Below are 21,820 nucleotides of genomic sequence, written 5' to 3'. Positions count from 1 at the left end.
TCAAGTAGTCTCAGTTATAACTAAGAAGATTTTATTATATTTTAACAAATAAAATATTACTTAATGTTAAAGAATAATTATGTTAATATAATTATTGCAATTAAAAATAGAAAAAGCAAGAGTGTTTAGATTTTGTAATTTAACTTTCGTACATAAATATATTTATGAAATACGAGTCATTTGGGATAAGGGTCACGTGAGGCGCATAATTTGTTTGAAGGAGAAGGAACAAAATAGTACAGACAAAGGACATACGCATGCATCTGATCTAACCTATTTTTTATTTTATTTTACTTATTATTTAAAAAGTGATCTGATTTATGTCACGTGCAAAATTTAAAAGGTATGAGTGAAGGTTAGAGACAGCTGTTTCGCGTTGAATAAAGGTTTACTTCACAATTTATTTATTTCAAATAATACACACTTTAAACATATATTTTTATTTCTTTTTCCATTTTTATTTATTACACGACAATGTTTTAAAGGCTGCAAGTTGAGTTTTTCTTTTGTACCGGTTTGGTTGTCCCCACAAACATCCTAATCAAATGACACTTGTTCTTTCGTTTGCAGGTATATATTGAGACATTTCTCTAAACCCATGTATTATTTCCTTAAAAATTACAAAATAATAATAATAATAACACTATTTTTTTTTCGTTTATGATGAATATTAATTTTGGGTGACGAGACTTGTTGAGTTTGTTGTTTGTGACAGTTGCTTATTCATGTACAGCTGTAGTTGTTGTATGATGTGTATCTGATATAAGATTTTCTTTTACTCCCTTTACCTTTTCTTATAAATTTTTTAATTCAATCTTATCAACCAATAAATAAAATTAAATTTTATGTAGAATTATTGACCCACAAAAGTTGCATAATCTAATTTAATCCATATTCTTATTTATTATTCTTGTATTCAATTAATACTGCTGGATTGATGAGTGATATTATTGTATTAGATTTGAATTTTGGTTAAAATTTGTATTAAATGGAATTAGGTTTAGACTAGGTAAGTGGTATGGGAAAGAAAGCCGTTAGAAGTGTGTGACTTTAGAGTTATGACAGGCTGGAGTTTGCTGACGCGGCAATATAAGCGTTGATCTCCATGTACTTCACTTTGTCCTTTTCTCACACACCTCATAATTCATCTTTTCCTTTCTCAACTCTCTTTCTTTTTTATTATTTTTATTTTTAAAATAATATATTTATTTTTTGAAAGATTGATTCCATAGGTCTTTCTTTAAAATAAATATTGTTTTAATTTTTACAGAATAATAATATTTAACATTGAGATTGAAAAATTTATATTTTCAGACTTAAAAAAAATACAGCAATTTTCTTTCGGTTTTTAACTTTTAAAATATGTGGAGTGTTTTTCTATAAAAAATATGTGGACAAAATATTAATTTGGGATGTGTTTTATTGAGGTTTAAACTTTTAAAAAATTTAAAATAATTTTAAAAATAAATAAATAAATAAATTTTTATGTTACTAATGTTTTTACGAGTAATAAACACAATAATTTATATAAAAGTATTTTCGGTAAATGTTAGTGTTTATAAAATTTATATATATTTCGCTATTCTTGATCAATGAGAAATTATATATTGGAAAATAATAACATGTAATTTTGTTTTGTTATATGGACATTTGTTTTGCCCTATGGACATGTGGAGAGGAAGAATGTTTTCATGACAACGCTATGATATATTTTATGTGATTTTTAAAATTGATGGTTTCTATTATATTAATTGATATTTTATCACCTTGTACTTTTAAAATTGACAAAGATATGTTATATATTTTAAGTATTTTGTGTAATGATATTTATAACATAATTTGGCATAATAAAATTGCTATTGAAGTATGGAAAGTATTTTAATTAAAACATGTACAAGTGAAAAACATTGATTTTGATATTTTTGTGAAAAAGTTAATAATTTCAAATGGCTAATTATAATTTTTTTAATCATATTAATGAGTTTGAAATATTATTTATGATATGAAATTGGAAAGAATTATTTTATTTAAGATTATACTTACTCCTTTAGTTTGTCTCTTTCACATATGATTATGCTTCAAGTTTAAAATATAAGTTTGAAATATAAGTTTGAACAATTTTCATTTGATGTTTTGCTTATGAAGAAAACATTATTCTATTTTCGTTTGTTCAAATTTAGAATTAATAACTTCAAATTTAGAATTAATATTCTTGTTATTTTGTCCATTTGTACAAAATATTTTTAATTTTTTTTAATAAAACTGTAGGAGAAATTTGGTAGGAGACTATTCAAATTATATAATTTTAAGTACAAAATCAATTAAAAAGAAAATTAAATTTTTTTATTCACATAAATTTAAATATTTAGAAAGGAATGTTTTTTTAAACACATGTTATTATTCATTCTCCATACAGTGTCAATATAATAAGGTAGAAAAAAAGAAATATTTTGTTTTAAAAAGAATAAATATTATGCTACAAGTTCTAACTTTTTTAAATTATATAAAGTGAAACTTTCTGCTTATCATATCAATTAAATTCTTTATAAACTTTTACCTGGTATAATAATAATAATTTTAAGAAAATATTATTTTAATATTATTAATTAAAGATTATATTATATAATTAGGTTAAATATGTCTTTTCTCTTTTATTTTTAAGATTTTGTGATATTTTATTTATTATTTTGTTTTTGAAACATGTTATTTTGGTTGTGATTCTTTTTTTATTTTTGTCCATGTTGAGAGAAAAAAAGCATTTTTGAATCTCAATAAACTTAGTGAGTATCAAATGAATTGAATTGTAGAGAAAAAAATGCAAATGGTATAAAAAAAAGAGTTTTTTAAAAAAATTAAAGAAAAATAAAAGGAAATAAGTTACTTAAGTTAAATAAGAAATTAATATGAAAAAAAAAATGTAACTGAGTTTATAACGAGAAAGTGAAGATTTTTGTGAGCGTAATAAATATTGGAAGAAGTAAAAAATTAATAGAGAAAATGGAAAATATATGTAACTAAATTTTTTTTATTCAAATGAAACAATACTAAATATTTACAAAGTAATAATTTTTTAATAATACTTAATAAAACTGTATAAGATAAAATAAAATATATTTACATTTTCATATTTGTTATTGTGATTGATTTATAGAATTGGATATTACTTATAAAAAGTTAAATATTTCTTTTGTTTCTTTATTATTATTTTTAAGTAAAAAATAGAATTAGTTTATTTTTTAAAATTTTATTTATGTTTGTTTTCTATATAGATGAATTTAGTTTTTTTTAATCAAACTTGTTAAATTTATTTAATGTTTCTCAATTAACATTGAATTAAAGGATCAAATTTTGTTAATTATTACACTTTAAAAATATATGAATTTAGTTTTTTAACTAAATTTGTTGTTAACTTTATTAATATTTTTTAGCTAACATTGAACTAAATGACCAAATTTTAAAGGTTTATTTAATCGTTTAATGTTAAATTATGTTAGACCCTTAAAAACCCACTAAAAACTCTAAGTAATGGGATTCATGTGCCAAGGAGTGAGTGAGCGTTTCAGTTAATGAAAAACAGGTGGCTGCAGGAGAGTGGTCGTTCGATTTTGGGTGACAGCAGTACTTAATGCCAAATTTCAAATGTTGTGTCACTTTTCTGCATGTTTTCCTTCTTCTCCAAATTACTGAAAACGTTTTCTCTTCCTTCTCTCTAAAATCTCCACCTTCTCTCTAAGAAAATCTCACATTTTCTTCTTCCGATCACCTCTCAGACACCGTTTGAACACTCCCGACGTCAAGAGCTTTCGTTTAAACCGATCGGTTGGTGGTTCTAAGCCGGTGAGTTCCTTTCTCTTTACCACGTTCGTTTATTCTCGCATGCAAACCTCTATTCCTGGTCGCCTGAGCGAGTCGTATTATTCTGAGCGTTTCTGGTTTTCTGTTTGGTTTAGTATTCCTAAAACGTGACTATCGAACGTTAAGTTTTTGGTAGTGGGGAGCTCTATTCTGCATCGTTGAGCGTTCGGTTACGCATAGAGGTAAGAGAAACTTATATAATTTGATTAAGATTCTTGTTTTGAACGTTGGTATGTCTGCATGATACGTTGTTTGATTATTTGATGAGTATGAAATATGTGTGTACTGTTTGTTTGATTGTGTCAATGGATGACTGATATATGTTGTGAACTGAGTTGAGATAGGGTTTGATCTTCAAATTATAGTATTATGAGTAAAGATGGTAGTATGGTCGAGCGTCATTAGCGAGCGTTCGGTTCTTCTTGGAAGTGTTTGGTCTTAACTGATTTCTCATGCTTTAGGGATATTATCTAAGGGTTTTTCTGCAATACTATATAGGATTAGGTAAACTATGACCGAGAGTTAGTATTAACCGTTCAATTTTCTTTTGAGCGTTCGTCCATACTAAGCTCTTCCTCTATAAAGAATTTCGTTAAGGAATATCGTGTTATAATATTAGATATATGTAAATGAGTGTTCGGCATAAGTGTAGTCATTCCTTAGGTTTTCCTAAACAGATTAGTTAATGTATTCTATACTACTTAAAATAGTAGACGTTATCTTTATTTTTCATTAAAAATAAGTATGGCGCAATTTTATATATATATATATATATATATATATATATATATTCATTCATGTTATGTAAGTTTATTAGTTCTCAGTTTCGGACTAAGCGTTCGATCTCAGTAGCGCTCGTTCCTGATAAGTACTTGGTCTTGGACTAGCGTTCGTTCAATAGTGTACGATTTCTACAGGGCTCGGTCTTAAACCAAGCGTTGGGTCTCGTTTTCAATAATCTATTATTACCGTTTTTAGAATAAGAGTCTTCAGCCAAACTTGATAGCGTTCGTTATTTCATAATTTCTCATCAGTATTAGTATTGAGTGTTGAACAATGTTGGTCTTTAAAAGGTGTTCGGCCTAAAGTATTAGTACTCGGCCTAGGCTTCATGGCGTCCGGTTTGAATTCTTAGGGGTCTGTTTATTGAAGTGGATAAGTAGCACTCAGTCATGTTAATTTCTAAGAAGTGTTATTCCAATTGTACTTGTGATATGATGAGGAAGTGTGATCTTATTTCAGTTGAATATATATTGATGATAAAGTATGAGAGAATTTGAGATGTGATGTGAATGAAATAGTTTTGTTATGAACGAGTATTCCAGGGAGGAATATCTCAGAAAGTGGTTATTGATTTGTAAAGTATGAATGTGGGCAAAGGTTAGCGGGCGTTTATCTTGATATTCCATGATTACTCATTCTCAAGTAGAGAGGAGTAAGTCATGTGTGGGAATTGCAGGAGGTCCTAGTCCATAAGGTTAACTTGGACGGAACGCATTAACCTCGGGTGGCAATTGTTGAGGGTATCCCAGTTACTACATCACCCGGGTGCACGAACGTCGTAGCTACACAAGATTCATACAGTCTGGACAGTCAGAGTCAAGTGGTCGTTCTTTGTATACCTTACGCATGAATGATGAATTGGGTGTTGTTGACTTAATTATGAACGTTGTATGTGGTTATTGAATTAATTGAATTACATAAGCTTACCATGTTTTTCATTTTTGTCTGTGTTGTACGTTCGGTTGTTGTCCTGTTGCAATGATCATCTGTGTGGATGTGAGCAGAATGAGAAGAGCTGCTGGAAGAAGTATTGGAAGAGGCGGAAGTGAAGGCCGAACCTTAGGAACGTTCGGTCTGTTTTTGGCTTTATCTTTTGAAAGACCGTTCGGTAATAGTGTATTTTGTAAACCGTTCGGTCTAGTGGTAGCTAGGGTACGGTTTTAATTTCTCTGCTGTTTTGTAAGGCCGTTCGGGCATAATCGTATCTTGTTAAGTGTAGAACTGATCTGTAGTATTGTTAATATGTGATTATTCTCGTATATGATTTTATACTGTATTTTTGGGATGTTACATAATTAAATGATTAAATATATATTTATTTTTAAAGTTTAAGACTAAATTAAATTAAATTTAAAAATACATTAATTCTATTTTTTTTAAGAGTTAAAAAACAGAAACATAATTAACATTTATATAAATATCTTCGTTAAGATTGGTAAGTTATACACGTTTATTTATTATTTTATTTCATACATGCTGATATTATACTAAATGAATACTGTGAGTATGAATAATTTTTCTATATATCTTAAATATTTGAAAGAAAGAGATAATAATCATATATATAATATAATTAACATTTTATTTACATTAAACTTAAATTTAATATAAATTAAGTTTAGTTGTTAACTTAATTGTTTTGGATCTCACATAACTCCATAGAGTAATTTAGGTTATATTAGGATGAATTCATTGAAAAAATTCAAGTGGGAAATATATACAGGTAAAATAATATTTTCAAGACAATAAAAAAACTCATACTTCCTAAAAATTACTTACTTAATCAACATGAATTTAATATTAAAGAAAAAAAATACTAGGAGAGGTTATTGTAACCAAATTTTGTTATTCAATTAATGATTTACTTTGTTAGATGTTTCCTTTAGGTTGATTAACCAAATTTTATACACATACTTTTATTCTTCACCTCAAATTTTATATAAACAAAAGTAAAACTCTTCAAATAAAAAGTGAGACTTACCTAATTTATTAAAAAGGCTAAACATGTCTTTTTCTCTTTTATTTTTAAGATGTTGCGATTATTTATTTATTATTTTATTTTTAAAACATTTTATTTTGGTTGTTTTTCTTTTTCATTTTACTTTTAATTTTTTTTATTCTAATGGATAAATATACGAATAATAAAAAAAATGATTAACGGTACTTAAATTATATGATTTACAGTAATCATAAAACCTATTAATAAAGAAAGATAATTTTGTAATTATCTAATAACTGTCTCATGTCACATTTTCTAATTTTACTTTTATCAATGTAAATTATTTTATCTTTTCATCTCTAAATTTTATAATTATTTTTAAATTTATTTAACTATGTATAATAAAATTATATATATCTTTATCAATATGAATTATTTTATTATTTTACTTTTTAAATGGTATAATTATTTTTTTTTAAATTTAATTAACTACCTAGGATAAAGTGGGAAAAAATGTTTTAAATATCGCTTCTTTTAATAATTATATTATTTATTTTATACCTAATTTCTTTTAATGATTATAATAAAGATTATTTTTGTCGTTATTATAATAGGGAAATAGATATAATAATAAAATTGAAATTTATAAAATCATAATTTTAGAAAAGATAACTTTTAAATAAATAAAGAATAGAAAAATTTATAAACAGAATATAAAATTTTATTATTTAATTCATCAAACAGTTTATTCATCCAAAGATTGGAGTGTTTGTTTTAAAAAAAATTAAGTTTAAAATATATTTAAGATACAATTATATAAACATATTATATGAGTAAGAAGTTAAGAAGACCATGAACAAATATAACAATTCGAATTATTGATTCAAGTAAAAAATCATTTCCTATCAAATGTTTTACTCTTTTTCTTTTTTATTTTATCTCTATATGTTTTGTAACTGAAAGATGTTTTTAATATATTTTCGGTAGTTGAAAAGATCAACATCAATTATATTAAAAAAAAATAGTGAAAATAATTAATGATTTAATTTGATAAAATTGTAGTTTTTTTTTTCTTTCTGAACCGTGTAAACCATGTTATATATGGGAAAAAAAATGTGTAATTGAGATTATAGGTAGTATTTTAAAGATTCTTGTGAGCTTAATTATATGGTAAGAAATTAACAAACAGAAAGTGGAAAATATTATGTAACTAAAAAAAGTAATACCGGATATTTAGTAAATAATAATTTTTTCAATAATACTTAATAAAACTTGACATGACAAAATAACATATATTTATATTTTCATATTTGTTTTTGTATTTGATTTATAAAACTGAATATTACTTATAGTTAATATAAAAATTTAATGTTTTAAACATGTTGTTTAATTAACATTGAAGCATAAATATATTAAATGGTGCATGTTAACATGAAATACTCTATAAATATCAACTAAATGAATTAATTGAAAAATGAATTCTGTTTTTAAAATTCGAATTGGTTGATAGTTATACGAATTCTAGGTTATTGTTATAACCGTTATGGTTTTATTAGTTATCAAGATTTTTTAATATCAGTTAAATTCCTGTTTATGAGTCCAATTCTCGAAAGATAAAGATAATAGAATATAAATTTGAGATGATAATAAATGGGTTTAGGATCTCAGATCCAATACTTCTGTAACTTAGTCTACATTCGCAAGGTACCATTATTATTCACCATAAATGTGTAAAATATTTTAAAGTAAAGTAAATATTAAATATAAATAAAATGAATAATATTAATATTCTTTTAAAAATTCAAGTGGTAAATATATACAACTAAACTCATATTTTTAAGCACATACTTTTATTGTTCACCTCAAATTTTATATATATAAAAAAAACAAGACTCTTCAAATAAAAAGTTAGGCTTATCTAATTTAATCAACCTAGATAAATTTACAGTTAATTTTAAACCACTAAAATTAATTAAAAAATCCATTAAATAATAACTATTTCTTAAAAAAAATTGAACTTCTAATTAAAATAAACAGTCCATAAATATTATTTTATCGACACAAAACAACTCTAATTTGCAGTCAATCATGGTTTAATTTTAGATTTGGAAGACAATATCCGTAACGGTCAGTAGTTATATTTGAGCGAAAGCCGTTAGGTTTAAAGAATTAAATATATAATCTGATTCCCGAAATAATTTGTAGATTTACCTTAATTTAAAAATTCAGCTCAACAGTATTTTTAAAATTTAAAATAAATATATATCATATTTTATTAATTAATAATGATTAATTCAAGCCTGTTTTACAACCAAAAATGGTTCAGTTGGAATTCGAGATTACCGTTTTGGTCAGAGCGAATTTAGAATGCGCAGCTGTTCAACCGTCTTAGTCAATAAGACGATTTATTCTGGATATCTAATTGAGATTGAGTGTAGAAAGGAAGAAGGAAGATTAGTTTAGTTAATTAGTTAATAATTTTACAGAAAACACCAGCCAGCACCGATAGCGTGATCATACGTGTAACTGTAAAGAGTCTCCAACTCCCACGCGTGTTAGTTTGCCAGCTGTAAGTAACTGCTTTGCCAACCGCCCCAACCGGTCACATCAACCGGCCCAACCGGTCATCCTTATCCCTTTTGCATTTTCTATTTCTCCCCCAAACCCCACCCTTCTTCTCACAAACCACACAACACATCTCTCATAAATTTCAATTTTGATATTTTCTTTATTTTGTTTTTATGATTAAACTCTGCTAGCATGGCAACCGGAAGCAGAGACATGGATCGGATCAAGGGCCCATGGAGCCCGGAGGAGGACGAGGCGCTGCAGAGGTTGGTGCAGGCTCTTGGGCCGAGAAACTGGACGATGATAAGCAAGTCTATTCCTGGTCGATCCGGCAAATCGTGCCGGCTACGATGGTGCAACCAGCTTTCGCCGGAAGTGGAGCACCGCGCTTTCACGCCGGAAGAGGACGATGTTATTGTCAGGGCGCACAGTAGGTTCGGTAATAAGTGGGCCACCATAGCACGTTTACTCAATAGCCGCACTGATAACGCCGTCAAAAATCACTGGAACTCCACTCTCAAGAGAAAATGCTCCGCCCTTGGTCTCGATGCAACGGATCGTTCACCCCTAAAAAGATCTGCCAGTGTCAGCGCGGGTTATTTAAACCCGAGCAGTCCATCTGGGTCCGATTTAAGCGATCCGGGCAAGCCGGCTCTGTCGACTCCTTCTGCCTCGGCCTTCTGCAGGCCCAATCTCATGGAAGCCGCTTCTTCACTCTCCGATCCAGCCACGTCACTGAGTTTATGTCTTCCTGGGTTAAACTCGGAATCTATACAGCGGAGTTTATGTCTTCCTGGGTTAAGCTCGGAGCCTGTACAGCGGCCAGCATCTCCGGCACAGCCTTCTCCACCTCCTCCTCCTTCAGCGGTGTCCACGGTGGAAGAGCGTAGAAAGCAATTGTTCAATCCGGAGTTTTTGAGGGTGATGCAAGAAATGATAAGGAAGGAAGTGAGGAGTTACATGTCAGGGATGGAGGTGAAGAATGGTTTGAGAATACAGACGGAAGTCATTGGAAAAGCGGTGGTGAAGCGCATGGGAATCAGCAACATCAAGTGAAGGAAAGGAAAGAAATGGTGTCTTTGAATTATCAGAACAGGCCAGAGGACATGAACTGTGAATCACAGGGTAGAGAAAAGTGAGTGAAAAAGAGAATTTTATTTTATTTTGTAGTTGAAGTAAATTCTAGTTTCCCTTTGCTTAAGGGTAAAAATTAGTAATAATTTTGGCACTGTACAGAACTTAAAAAGAAAAAAAATGGAAGAGTGCTTTTCTGATAAAATATTTTTGGTTATTTTTTATGAGATGATAATAGTGAGAATGGTTTTTGTGTGTGTGGTTGAATAGTGATGAAGAGAATGAAAGAGAAACCTTAAAAAAAAGTATGAGAGTTGGTGATGGAGGAGGACAGAAAGGACAGAACCGTTTTTGTCTGTGTTCTTCAAATCGAAGGAAGATCAGAAGGGTGGGATGTATGATTGACAGAAGTGGGTCCGGTTGGAATATTTTGTTTTGCGGTGGAAACTTGTTGGGCAAGTGATTGAGTGATGCCAACCAAATTGAGGCATGTGAAAAACACCGCACATTCACTCCTCAATTTCAACTCCACACTCATCATCCAAATATCTCACTTCTAACATATTTCAATCATATACCAAACCTTTGTTTCACACCACCAAAACAACCATTACACATATGATTACAAATAAATACAAATGAAATTTGTAGAAGAAGGGAACAGAATTTTATAAAGAAAACTACCTTTTCAATAAATTATTTTTATTAATCAATTTTGCACTTAAAATACATTTTTATTATTAACATTTACTGAATTATGATGAAATTTCGAGTTATGAAGTGGATGGCATTTCAAAAATGGTATTGACACATTAATTCGAAAGACTTGAGGTCGAAAATTTTAAACGTTTTTACTAAAATAGAGCATGGTTAATTATTGTGAGATGTGAACCCCATTTACGGATAAAGATGTAATGCCCTTAGTTATGAGAAATGAACAAGTTATCCCTCTATTGAGGGTTAGTATGCATTTATTAGCTTTTGGATTTCTAACATAAAAGTAGTAATCAAAATATATAATTAATTTTATAAGTATTTTCTTGGATATCTTTTATTTTAGGATTTATTCTATGATTTGGTTGTTTACTATAAATAAATAGTTATATAAAGTTCTCTTTTAAGGTTAACGAGCTGTCTAGAACTATGATAGTTCTCTTCTAAGGTAAGTGAAGCTAGTGTTTGTCTTTAAATTAAATTATAATGTATGAAATTATATGTACTGGATGTATGATTGTATATGATTAACTATGTCTAAAATGTGGTTTTTATGTTAACTATGTTGATTGAGTTTAATGAATGGTACGATGATTGATTTTCTGTGTGAATTCAATGTGAACTTGGATTAACATTGTGAATATGATTGGTTTGATGGTGTTAATGTTATTTTTGGTGGAAATGTTAAGAGTAAAGGTGTGAGTAGACTTATAGGTTGGTCTAAAATGAAGGTTTGAGAGTGATTTTCTAAAATACTGGTCGAAGGTGAGGATTTATGGTTTAGGATAGTTAATTTGGTGTTTTGAAACTTGTTTAGATTTGAAGTTAAGAGAAATATGATCTAATACGAGTTAGTAGTACTTTAAATGTGTTTTGGTTGAGTTTTATTAAAACGAAAGAAATACTATCCGTTTTATAAGATTACAGCATTTGAAATAACATTGTTTGTCCAAAATAATACTAAAAGGGAAGTTCCCTTTCTTTGGTTGTCTGTCCTGCAAAATTGCCAAGCATGCAATATATATGCACGCAAAGAATGACATACTTACAACCATGATACATTATTATATCTTTATGCTGCAGCAGATCGCTTGTCTTCGTAATCATCAAGCAGAACATCTTCTTGGAGCTTCAGATTGATTACCAAGTCAATGTCAGTTACCCCTTCCAACATTTCCCCTGATTTTATAATTAGCAGTATGGTTCTAGAGATTACAACCATTGTGTCAGTTCCTGTTATTTGTGATTAGCTTCCCAAGTCAAATAACAATCGATGGAAGGGTTTTAGGATTAGATTCTAATGATTCAAAGAAAAGTTCTCTAAAGGGAGCACATAATTCTGAGAATACTAAGCCTGCATATGAGTAATGGAACTGTATTAGTTGCTCATGACCATGGTAGGGGCGATGATGGTTCACAGATGAATCATGTAGAATGAAACTCTACCTAGGCTAGTTGACAAAGATTCTCCTATTAAACTGTTTGATGTGCCCTTTGTTGGGGTTCTAAGGGATGAGAAACTGGAATGCTCGAATTTAGTGTGCTCTGTTTTCCATTTTGGTTATGTTTTTATTCTGTTCGAAATAGAAGAAAACATGAAAACTACATCTTGGTTTACGATTCTGTGTAGTGTGATTGTTTATGAAGCAACGTATTAGTACAAATTTTCATAGGAGAAAGAAATTTTCATAGCAGCAATATTTTCATTAAAAATACATTTTTTTATTGATGAACAATTTGGCCTAGTTGATCGTCATTTCATTTCTCTATAATTAGAACATCCGAAAATCATTCTGTTATATTTTAGTGAGTGATAGATTCAACTGATAGAGAATGAAGTTGGAATATGGTGTATAATTTCATCTATAAAATTTAAAAGATTGGAAACATTTGTTTCGTTTAATATTTACATAATCTTTTGTATTTAAAATGTTTTTATAAAGCATCTTTAAGTACAAATACATGGACAATTTCTCTATATGTTTTGTAGTATCCGTGTTCTTGTAATATCATATGCTTTCTTACTAAAATATGACTATAATAGTTCAAAAACATAAATAAACATTCTTTTAAAATATTTCATCAACACTATTTAACTAACTCATTACTTCATATTATTCATATTTAATTAGATGATTTTTGGAAAACTGTATCACTCCAATCATTACAATGACCTAAATTCTCCCCAAACTTGATGCTTCTCTCAATCTCACATAGTTTAAAAAAATGTATTCATGAAAGTAATTAGGATTATCATAAGTAGTTACAATTTTGTAGGAGTGAATGTTTTTTTTCTTACTTAGCTATCATTTATAGCTTGAGTAATGATACTTCTTGCTTAAGTGACATGATTCTACGTGAACAAACTTCAATCTAAAACAATTTCTTTATCTATACATTATTCAAATTATATTCATTTTAAAAACATAACATTTGAATACCAATTTCATCACATATCTGGATGGCGCTTACATTTTCATATGTACTAGATTTACCACTTAACTATCAATGTTTAAAATACATTAAGAATCATTGTATATAAATACTTGGCAAATATAGAAAATAGAAACGTGAGACTAAATATCCTTGGTAATAACACAGGAATATATGAATGGCTAGTATATACTATGATTTTCTCTTGGTATACACATTTTGTTTCCAATTTTACACTTTTAAGTATTTTTAAATTAAAATAGTTATTTTACTAATTTTATCTTTTAAGTGATATTGTTTTAATTTAACCGTTTTTCTATTTGACTGTTCTTTTTTTAATTTTAACTATTCTCTTAAACTAAAATAATTATTTTCAATAAAAAGCTTATCTAAAAAATTAAAAATTATCTACAATAAAATTGTAAAAATTATTTAATTTTTTTATGATTATTAAATAATAATTTTATTAGAAGAGTCTACCAATACATATTAAAAGAGTTTGTCGAAACATTGATTAGACTAGTATAGGAATACACATCATACAAGTCTTTTCATACATTTTTTAGATGAATATTGCAAAAACTATTGAGTCAACAATACACATTAGACGATACTATAGATATACTAATTAGAAAAGTATGACAAAGATATATTAAACGAGTCATTCCAAGCGTTGATTAGATGAGTTTAAGAATACTTTGATTAAACAAGTTGTTGATAAATTGATCAGATTAGTCTAGCAATACACAGTAGATAAGTCATTCATATACGGATTCAACAAGTCTAACAATATGCATTAGACAAACTTTTTCATACACATATTATATGGGTGTATAAATACACATTAGACGAGTATACTCATTCACTCATTAAATTAATCTTGCAATATTCATTGGACGAGTATGTTCATACTCTAATTAAACGATTTTAGCAATACACATTAGACAAGTTTATTCATGCACTAATTAGACAAGTATTTTGTACATAAAATATAAGATAACTCATTCCATGTATTAATTAGACAAGTCTAAGAATACGCATTAGGTGAGTTTATCCATCTAGTAATTAAATGAGTCTTACATTATATATGTTTGTCCATACACTCATTAAATGAGTCCAACAATATTCATTAGACAAGTCTGTTTATACACATATTATTTGAGTCTGTTATACACATTAGATAACTTTATTCATTATCTAATTAGATGTGTCCTTTAATACACATGTGACAAATTTGTTCATACATATTAGATGAGTTTAACAATACACATTAGATGAGTGTGTCATTATATTCATTAGATGAATCTAGTATTAGATATTAAACGTACCTATAAATGCATATGCATTGATTATACAAGTTTAACAATACAATTAGACTAATATATCCATACACTAATTTGTATTTATAACAAATATACTTAATATATTTTTGCATAGTCTATTTTTTATATTTTTAGATAATTTACTCTTTATTTTTTCACATGTTATATCGTATGTATTTTTACAAAATTTACTCTTTATATATATATATATATATATATATATATATATATATATATATATATATATATATATATATATTCTTTCTAAATTTATGCGTATTCTATTCAAAATTTAATTATAAACTTGTTATTTTTCAACCTCTAAATATTTTTAATATAATACATATTTAAATATCTTTTAATATAACATATATTTATTAACATAAAAAACACACAAACAAACATCAATGCCTATGTAGGGACTTAAAATTAGTTATAGACAAAAAAAAAGTAAAAACATATGTATTGATATAATGTTACTTGAATGTGGAGTGAGTTTTGATGTTTTCTTAGGTATTACAGAGTTTTTGTTGCGGCACACTAAAATTGTTTGATGTTGTCTGTGTTTGTAATCTGGAATATGCTTCTTCTTTTTCTGGGTAATTTAAAAGAAAAAAAGTCTGCGGATGGGTAAGTAAGTGCTTGAAAATATGTGTACGTTAAAATTAGAAATAATGTGACATGCATTGACTATTAATATTTGTGATGATAAGTATTCATTTGAAATAAGGCAAATCACTTATTTTTCTTTTTTCCTGCTGAAATTTGAATCACAACAACTTCGTTCTCGTTGGATGCATCGTGCACGCCAATAACTAAAATTTGACGTTGACAAGGCTAATTAATTACCTTACACACTCTGCTACTGTGCTACTTATGCGTTACGTTCACAACCAAGAGAGATCTTCTTACGTAATAAAAATCCTTATACGCGTCATTCTATCAAAATCAGACTTCTTGCTTTATATGTGAAGGAATAAAAGTGCTCGGAAATTAAAAAATAATTCGTAATTTTCGAGTAGATGGATTATGTCTATGTTACTTTTTAGGAAAGAAATTAATTATCTATTGTGGGTTTAACGTGGATGGGTGATCCTTGTAATAACTATCGTGTTGCATCTTTTCCAAACATCAAAACAAGAATCACGATGGTGAGAAATAACAATGTTTTTTGTAAATAAATTTAAATTTATCTTTTTTATTATGGAGTGGACTGTTGATTCTTTCTAAGGTGTAGGAGTTTCTTTGGTTTGAATGTTAGTCTCCCAATAATTTGGTGAGTGCTATTCTCCCAGATTACGTTTTATCAACTGTGTAATCATTTTTCTTTCACATTACTTTATGGTTAATATTGTGGTGGAAATCTATATGTAGACTATTCATTTTCAATGTTTTGAAGGAAATCTGTTGATAAGATTGTTCATTCTTTCTAAGATATTTTTTGTCTGTTTGGTTGAATAAATACTTTTGTTTAGTTTTAGTCTTCCAAATGATGATTGGATGAAACTTAATCTCTCAAAAAACGATTTGTCAACTATTCAACCATTTTTTTCATGTAATATTTTGGAGAAGACTCACTTGTAAAATGCAGGTGAGAATAAATATGAAAACTCACTTGTGAAATGCAAGTGAGAAGAAATTTGAATACTACAATTCTATAATTTCAGTTCGCTTAGGAGCTGTTCATAACCTGAGTAAAAAACACTAATTCTACAATTCTAACTGGTAGAAGGTAACTTTTCAAAATTTGATAGGTGTAACTAGACTTCTGAAGAATAAAGAAGAAAAAATCATGAGAGCAACCAAATTCCTAAAAAATAAAGAAGATCTCCTAAAGACAAATGAAAGAAATTAGACTCTTAAGATATAGAAAAAAGAAAAGAAATTTGATGAGAGTAATCATACTCTTAAGAAATTAAGAAAATTTCTTAAAATTCAATTAGACTAATTAAACACTTAAGGAATAGAAAAAGAGAAAAATCTAATAAGAGAGACTATGTTCCTAAGGGACAAAGAAGATTCAATAGGAACAATTAGACTCTTAAAACGCACAAAGAAATTGACAGTCTTTTAAATTCGGAAGGAAACGACTAGTCTCCTATAAATTAACAGAACATTAACTCTTCTAAAGACAAATGGATAACATCCTAAGATACCTAAAAGTGATCTTCTAAGACACTCTCTATTGATGAACTCAAATCTCTCAATAAATAAACTTATGACCTATAAAGTGTTCAATGATATATAAAATAAAATAAACAACTTATCAAAGAATACATAAAATCGACTTGCAAAAAGTAAAAAGTAGTTTATGTATAATAACAAAGGAAAGAAGATACAACATTTGTAACCTTATACACTTTTAAAATAAAACTATGGAATAAGGGATTGTGTAATGTTAGGCCAATATCAATTGGGTTAATAAGCCTAATGTTAAGAGAAATAATAGGTAAATTGTTAACTTTGATAATCATAAATATGGTTACAAATAGAATGTGAGAGGGCAACAATAATAGAAATGATATTAAACTTTGATAATGATAAATGAGAAATTTTTGGAATACAAAGGATAATAAGAATTTGAGAAGCCTGAAAGGGGTAAAATGAACCCGTAAAAAAAATGGGAGGTTACGTTGTTTTTAGTGTCCTAGCTTATCGATATGGTGCTTTTTTCTAGACAAAATTATTGTAAAATTCTAATATGTATTATGCTCTTATTTATCTGAAGTGCAAAAATGGTTGGTACGGCAACTAGGATTTGTTGTTAACAAAATACGGTCATACATTCTAAAATTATTCTTTAAGCACTTCAATCTACCTACCCAGTTCCCAACTACTTCCACAGAATAATTAAATGTCGTATTAAATATTTTAATATCAAATATGAATATTGGATTACATTTTCTATATTATAGGGAAAGGGGTTTTCATATTTTATTCGTATATACATCAACTAAGAAACACTTGCTTAATAAATTTAATAACCTCAAAACTAACACGCCAAACTAACTTCCATTTTATGCACATGTTGCACATCCAAATCTCACACTAAATGTTAAATAATCACATATTATAGGTTTATTTCCTTTCTTTAATAGGTACACACAAGAATATTTAATTTATATTCATAAAATCAATTCGTAAAATAAAGATTATAAATTGATATTACTATCTATTTGATTTTGGTTTCATCCTAGACAAACAAAAAAAATAAAAAAATATCCTACATGAGCCAAATTTGTTTTTCATTACAACTAAGTACGGTATAAATTATACTTTATTAACAGTTAAGATTCACTATAAATAAGTTTATTTTATAACACGTAAATAGATACAAATCTTATTTATAAATGGATTTAATAAGATTGAATTACTTAAAGTTTATATTTTAACCTATTTTAATTTAAGTCATTTTTTTATATAATATATTAAGATATTTTACGAATATTTTTCAATAAAATATTTAATCATAAGACAATATTACTTTTATAAGAATAATATTTTATAATTATTTAATTTAACAATATTTAATAAATATTATTTTAATTTGAATACACAATAACAATCATCAGGTAAATATCACATATTTTATCTTATTATTTTTAAAATAAATGTATAGGATATCATATTCTATACACGTATAATATTTGTGTATCATATAATATAGCATATGAAGTCAATGGCTTCTTCCGCATATAATAATTAATTTAACTAATAACTTGTAAAATATAAAAAGATAGGAGTGCACGGCGATCAATTAGCAAAAAATGTAAACTAAAACATGAAGAAACTGTTGAATCTAAAAATGAAAGTACATAAGGGTATGTCACATACATGTTTAAGATATTTGAATACAAACTTTTGGATATTGACTTTATCTACCAAATTATTGACTCCCTAAAATTTTGTTTAAAATTTCTTAAACTGTTTAATTAGTCACAACACTTAGTGTATGATCTCCATTTATTACTTAGTCTCTATTAACATTTTAACTATCTGAAAAACTGTCTAAGTGACTTTCTAGCTTAATAATGAGAAACATTTTGCACTATCTTTCTCCGTACATTTCACATTAATTATTTATGATTGTCGTATCGAATAGATAGGAACTTCGTATCATTAGTTTCAATTAATTTATGCACAAAGTAATTTTAATTTAAAACATCTTTATATATCTTTTCCCAAAAGTCTATATCTATTCAACTTTCACTTTGGATTTGTACCAACAAATTTTATTTTATCTCTAATATAAAGGATAGAAATGGTAACGGGTCAGGTTAAAATTTATCCACTACAAGTCCGTTATCTGTATAGATATTTATTTTAAAAAATGCCTAGAGGTATTTTAAAATTCACTAATATATGTAGATGTTTATGAATATTAAAAAAATAGTTTATAAATGTTTAAAATAAAATTACAAAAAATAATATAAAATATTATATAAATTAAATTAAATTTAAATTAAAATATAATTTTAGTTAAATTTAACACAATAAAATATAAACTAATTTTAATTAAATTTAATTTAATAAAATATAAATTAAATTTTTATTTTTAGCAGGTAACGAATAGTATAATACCCATACTCAACTAATTTATAAGTGAGTATTAAAATATTTGTTACACGCTATCCATAAATAATAAATACCTTCAATACCAACTATCCATCGTGAATTTTATTTGCGAATATTTGTTTACTCAAGTTTTTTTTTTTCTTTTGCCTATCTCTACTAATGCCCTTATGTGATGACAAATTTCAGTCTCTCTATTTCGTATTTTGCATCCTGAATTCCTCTATCTCATACTTTCTTGAAGTTTGAGAGTCAAATAACAATTAATTTCTTTTGCACGTGATCCATTGATGCAAGTGCTATCTCTGAATTTTGTAAATGACTTTTTCCGTTGAACAAAATTTAGATACGTTTTTTTTTATTCTTTATTCAATTAATTACCATTGAAGTTTATTCTAATTATGTATATACATTTGTGCTACTAAACTTTATTATTTTAGAAGAGTGAGGAAAAAGTATATTTTTAATTAGAGAATCTAATAGCGTAAAAAAAACCTTAAAAATGCATATATAGTGTTCTTAGAAAAGATAAATTGAAAATATTTCTTATGTCCAAGTTAAAACAAAAAGAAAGCCGTAAAGAAATCTAAAATAGGAAATTGTTGTGAAGTGTACATCAATATAATCAATATGCAACGCGTGAAAACAAGAATGGGATTTTGACTAAAAAACTAAGAGATGAATTTGTTCTTCCTTTGGCTAGTGGTTCACGATATCATAAAATACTTTTCTCTACATTAGAAAACTACATCCCTTGAACTCGTTTACTGGATATGCTTTGTTTTATTTTCTTAACTAATGTTTCCAAAGTAGAAAAAACATTAATTATTTAATGTAATACCAATAAACAACAAGGTGTATGTCTTTTTCAATTACTATTTTATACGTATATATAAAAAATTAATATATATATATATATATATATATATATATATATATATATATATATATATCCATATACAGTTTTCTTACGACTAATATCTTAAGAAGAATAAAAAAATCGAAGGAAGCTACATTGGCTAGTTTTTTATTATTCTTTTAATAAAAACAAAGAAGTTGGAGTGGTAGGTGGAGAATTTTAATATTGCAAAATTTCTACAACTATTTGTAATGTAATTTGATTAGATAAATGAAGATTTGATTAGCTAATAGATTCAATCTTAAATCCAAAATTTACGAAACGTGAAATGATTGGATTCAACATAGAAGCTCAACTTTTCTACTTTCCTCGTATAGATAAATGGGTAATTTTTTTATTGTGAAAGATTTTTTTTTTCTAAATATGGTTTCTTCACACATGTGGTGATCGCCACTCACGAGGCTTAATTCGTGGAGAAAGAATATATTGTGTCTAACAAATCATAATTACATTAGAAGAAAAATTCATACATAAATAATTAATATTATTTGTAATTTTAAATAGTGAGACAATAGATTTATGATTTTTTTCTGATAAATTATTTAATTTTCTCATTTTTATTTAAATATTTAACTTTTACATCTTTACTCGTCTTAAATTTATATTTAGCAAACAAAACTTGAGTTTCACACATTCTCTTGAGCCACGAGAATTCTGATCCGATAAATTTGCAATACTTGGTTGTGCATTCTTTTTGTCTTTTTTGAAATTCTCACAAATTTTAAAAATCATATTTTTGACATACAAATTTTTTTCATTAATTCAATACTATTTTTTATTCTTTTATTCTTCTTAAAAATATAAAAAATTATTATTTTATAATCATTGTATTCTTATAATATGTTTTAAATGAATGTAAGTGAATGTAAATATGTGTTATTCTACTGTTACTTCATTTATACTCAATAATACTATCTTTTTGCTATTCTTTCCAAATATAATAAGGATTAATATATTTTAAAAAATTAATATATTATAAAACGTATGTCTATCAATATTTTAATGATACAAAATAAACTAATTAAGACTAAAAATAGAGCAGAAAATCTAAATTGATGCACCGCCGTGAACTCAAAGAAGGTGACAGTTCAACAAAACCTGTGTATGCCTTTTCCAAAGGCACCAAATTTCAAATCCATCTTCCTCTCACTGCTTTTCAACTATCGTGACATGTAAAAAGGGAACACCAAAACATTTTAAAAATCAAAAGTAAGCATGCAACGCGTACCAGATTGTACACATACACAACAACATAGAATCGCAAAAACCGTGTGAAACAATTGGTTCAACATGTCATGATTCTCCATTTACTTCAATCTCACAAGTTAACTTTGTAGGTTTAATCCATAATCTGTTCATTTTTCTTGGTTGTCAGAATTTAAGGAGTGGCATGAGTAACAGTAGAAAGTCAAAATTCATGAATATGGGAAGAATATTCAAAGCAACCAATTCATTCTCTGCACGTGGAGCGTTTGCGGCAAGCCATAATTAACCCTACACAAATTTTCAAATGAAAATCCCACGAAATACATAAGAATTTGGCTAAAGTCAAATCAGCTTGCAGCTTTTAAGGACCCACTTGGAAACAGCTTCACCGTCTCTACCAGAAACCTTTCTCTATATAAATATATGTAGAGCATC

The 21,820-nt window shown here is 27.3% G+C and overlaps 1 protein-coding gene across 1 annotated transcript; it reads left to right on the top strand.

Annotated features, from left to right (window-relative positions):
• The first annotated feature begins 9,249 nt into the window (after positions 1-9,249).
• Positions 9,250-10,424, top strand: LOC108337157 (transcription factor MYB44). Its single transcript, XM_017573620.2, has one exon. It carries the CDS (start codon positions 9,338-9,340, stop codon positions 10,199-10,201), a length of 864 nt encoding a protein of 287 aa, XP_017429109.2. The 5' UTR covers positions 9,250-9,337; the 3' UTR covers positions 10,202-10,424.
• The last annotated feature ends 11,396 nt before the right edge of the window (positions 10,425-21,820 follow it).

The sequence above is a fragment of the Vigna angularis genome, chromosome 7 (genome assembly GCF_016808095.1).
Source record: "Vigna angularis cultivar LongXiaoDou No.4 chromosome 7, ASM1680809v1, whole genome shotgun sequence".
NCBI classification, from domain to species: domain Eukaryota; kingdom Viridiplantae; phylum Streptophyta; class Magnoliopsida; order Fabales; family Fabaceae; genus Vigna; species Vigna angularis.
This window is presented reverse-complemented; position numbering and strand designations above follow the sequence as displayed.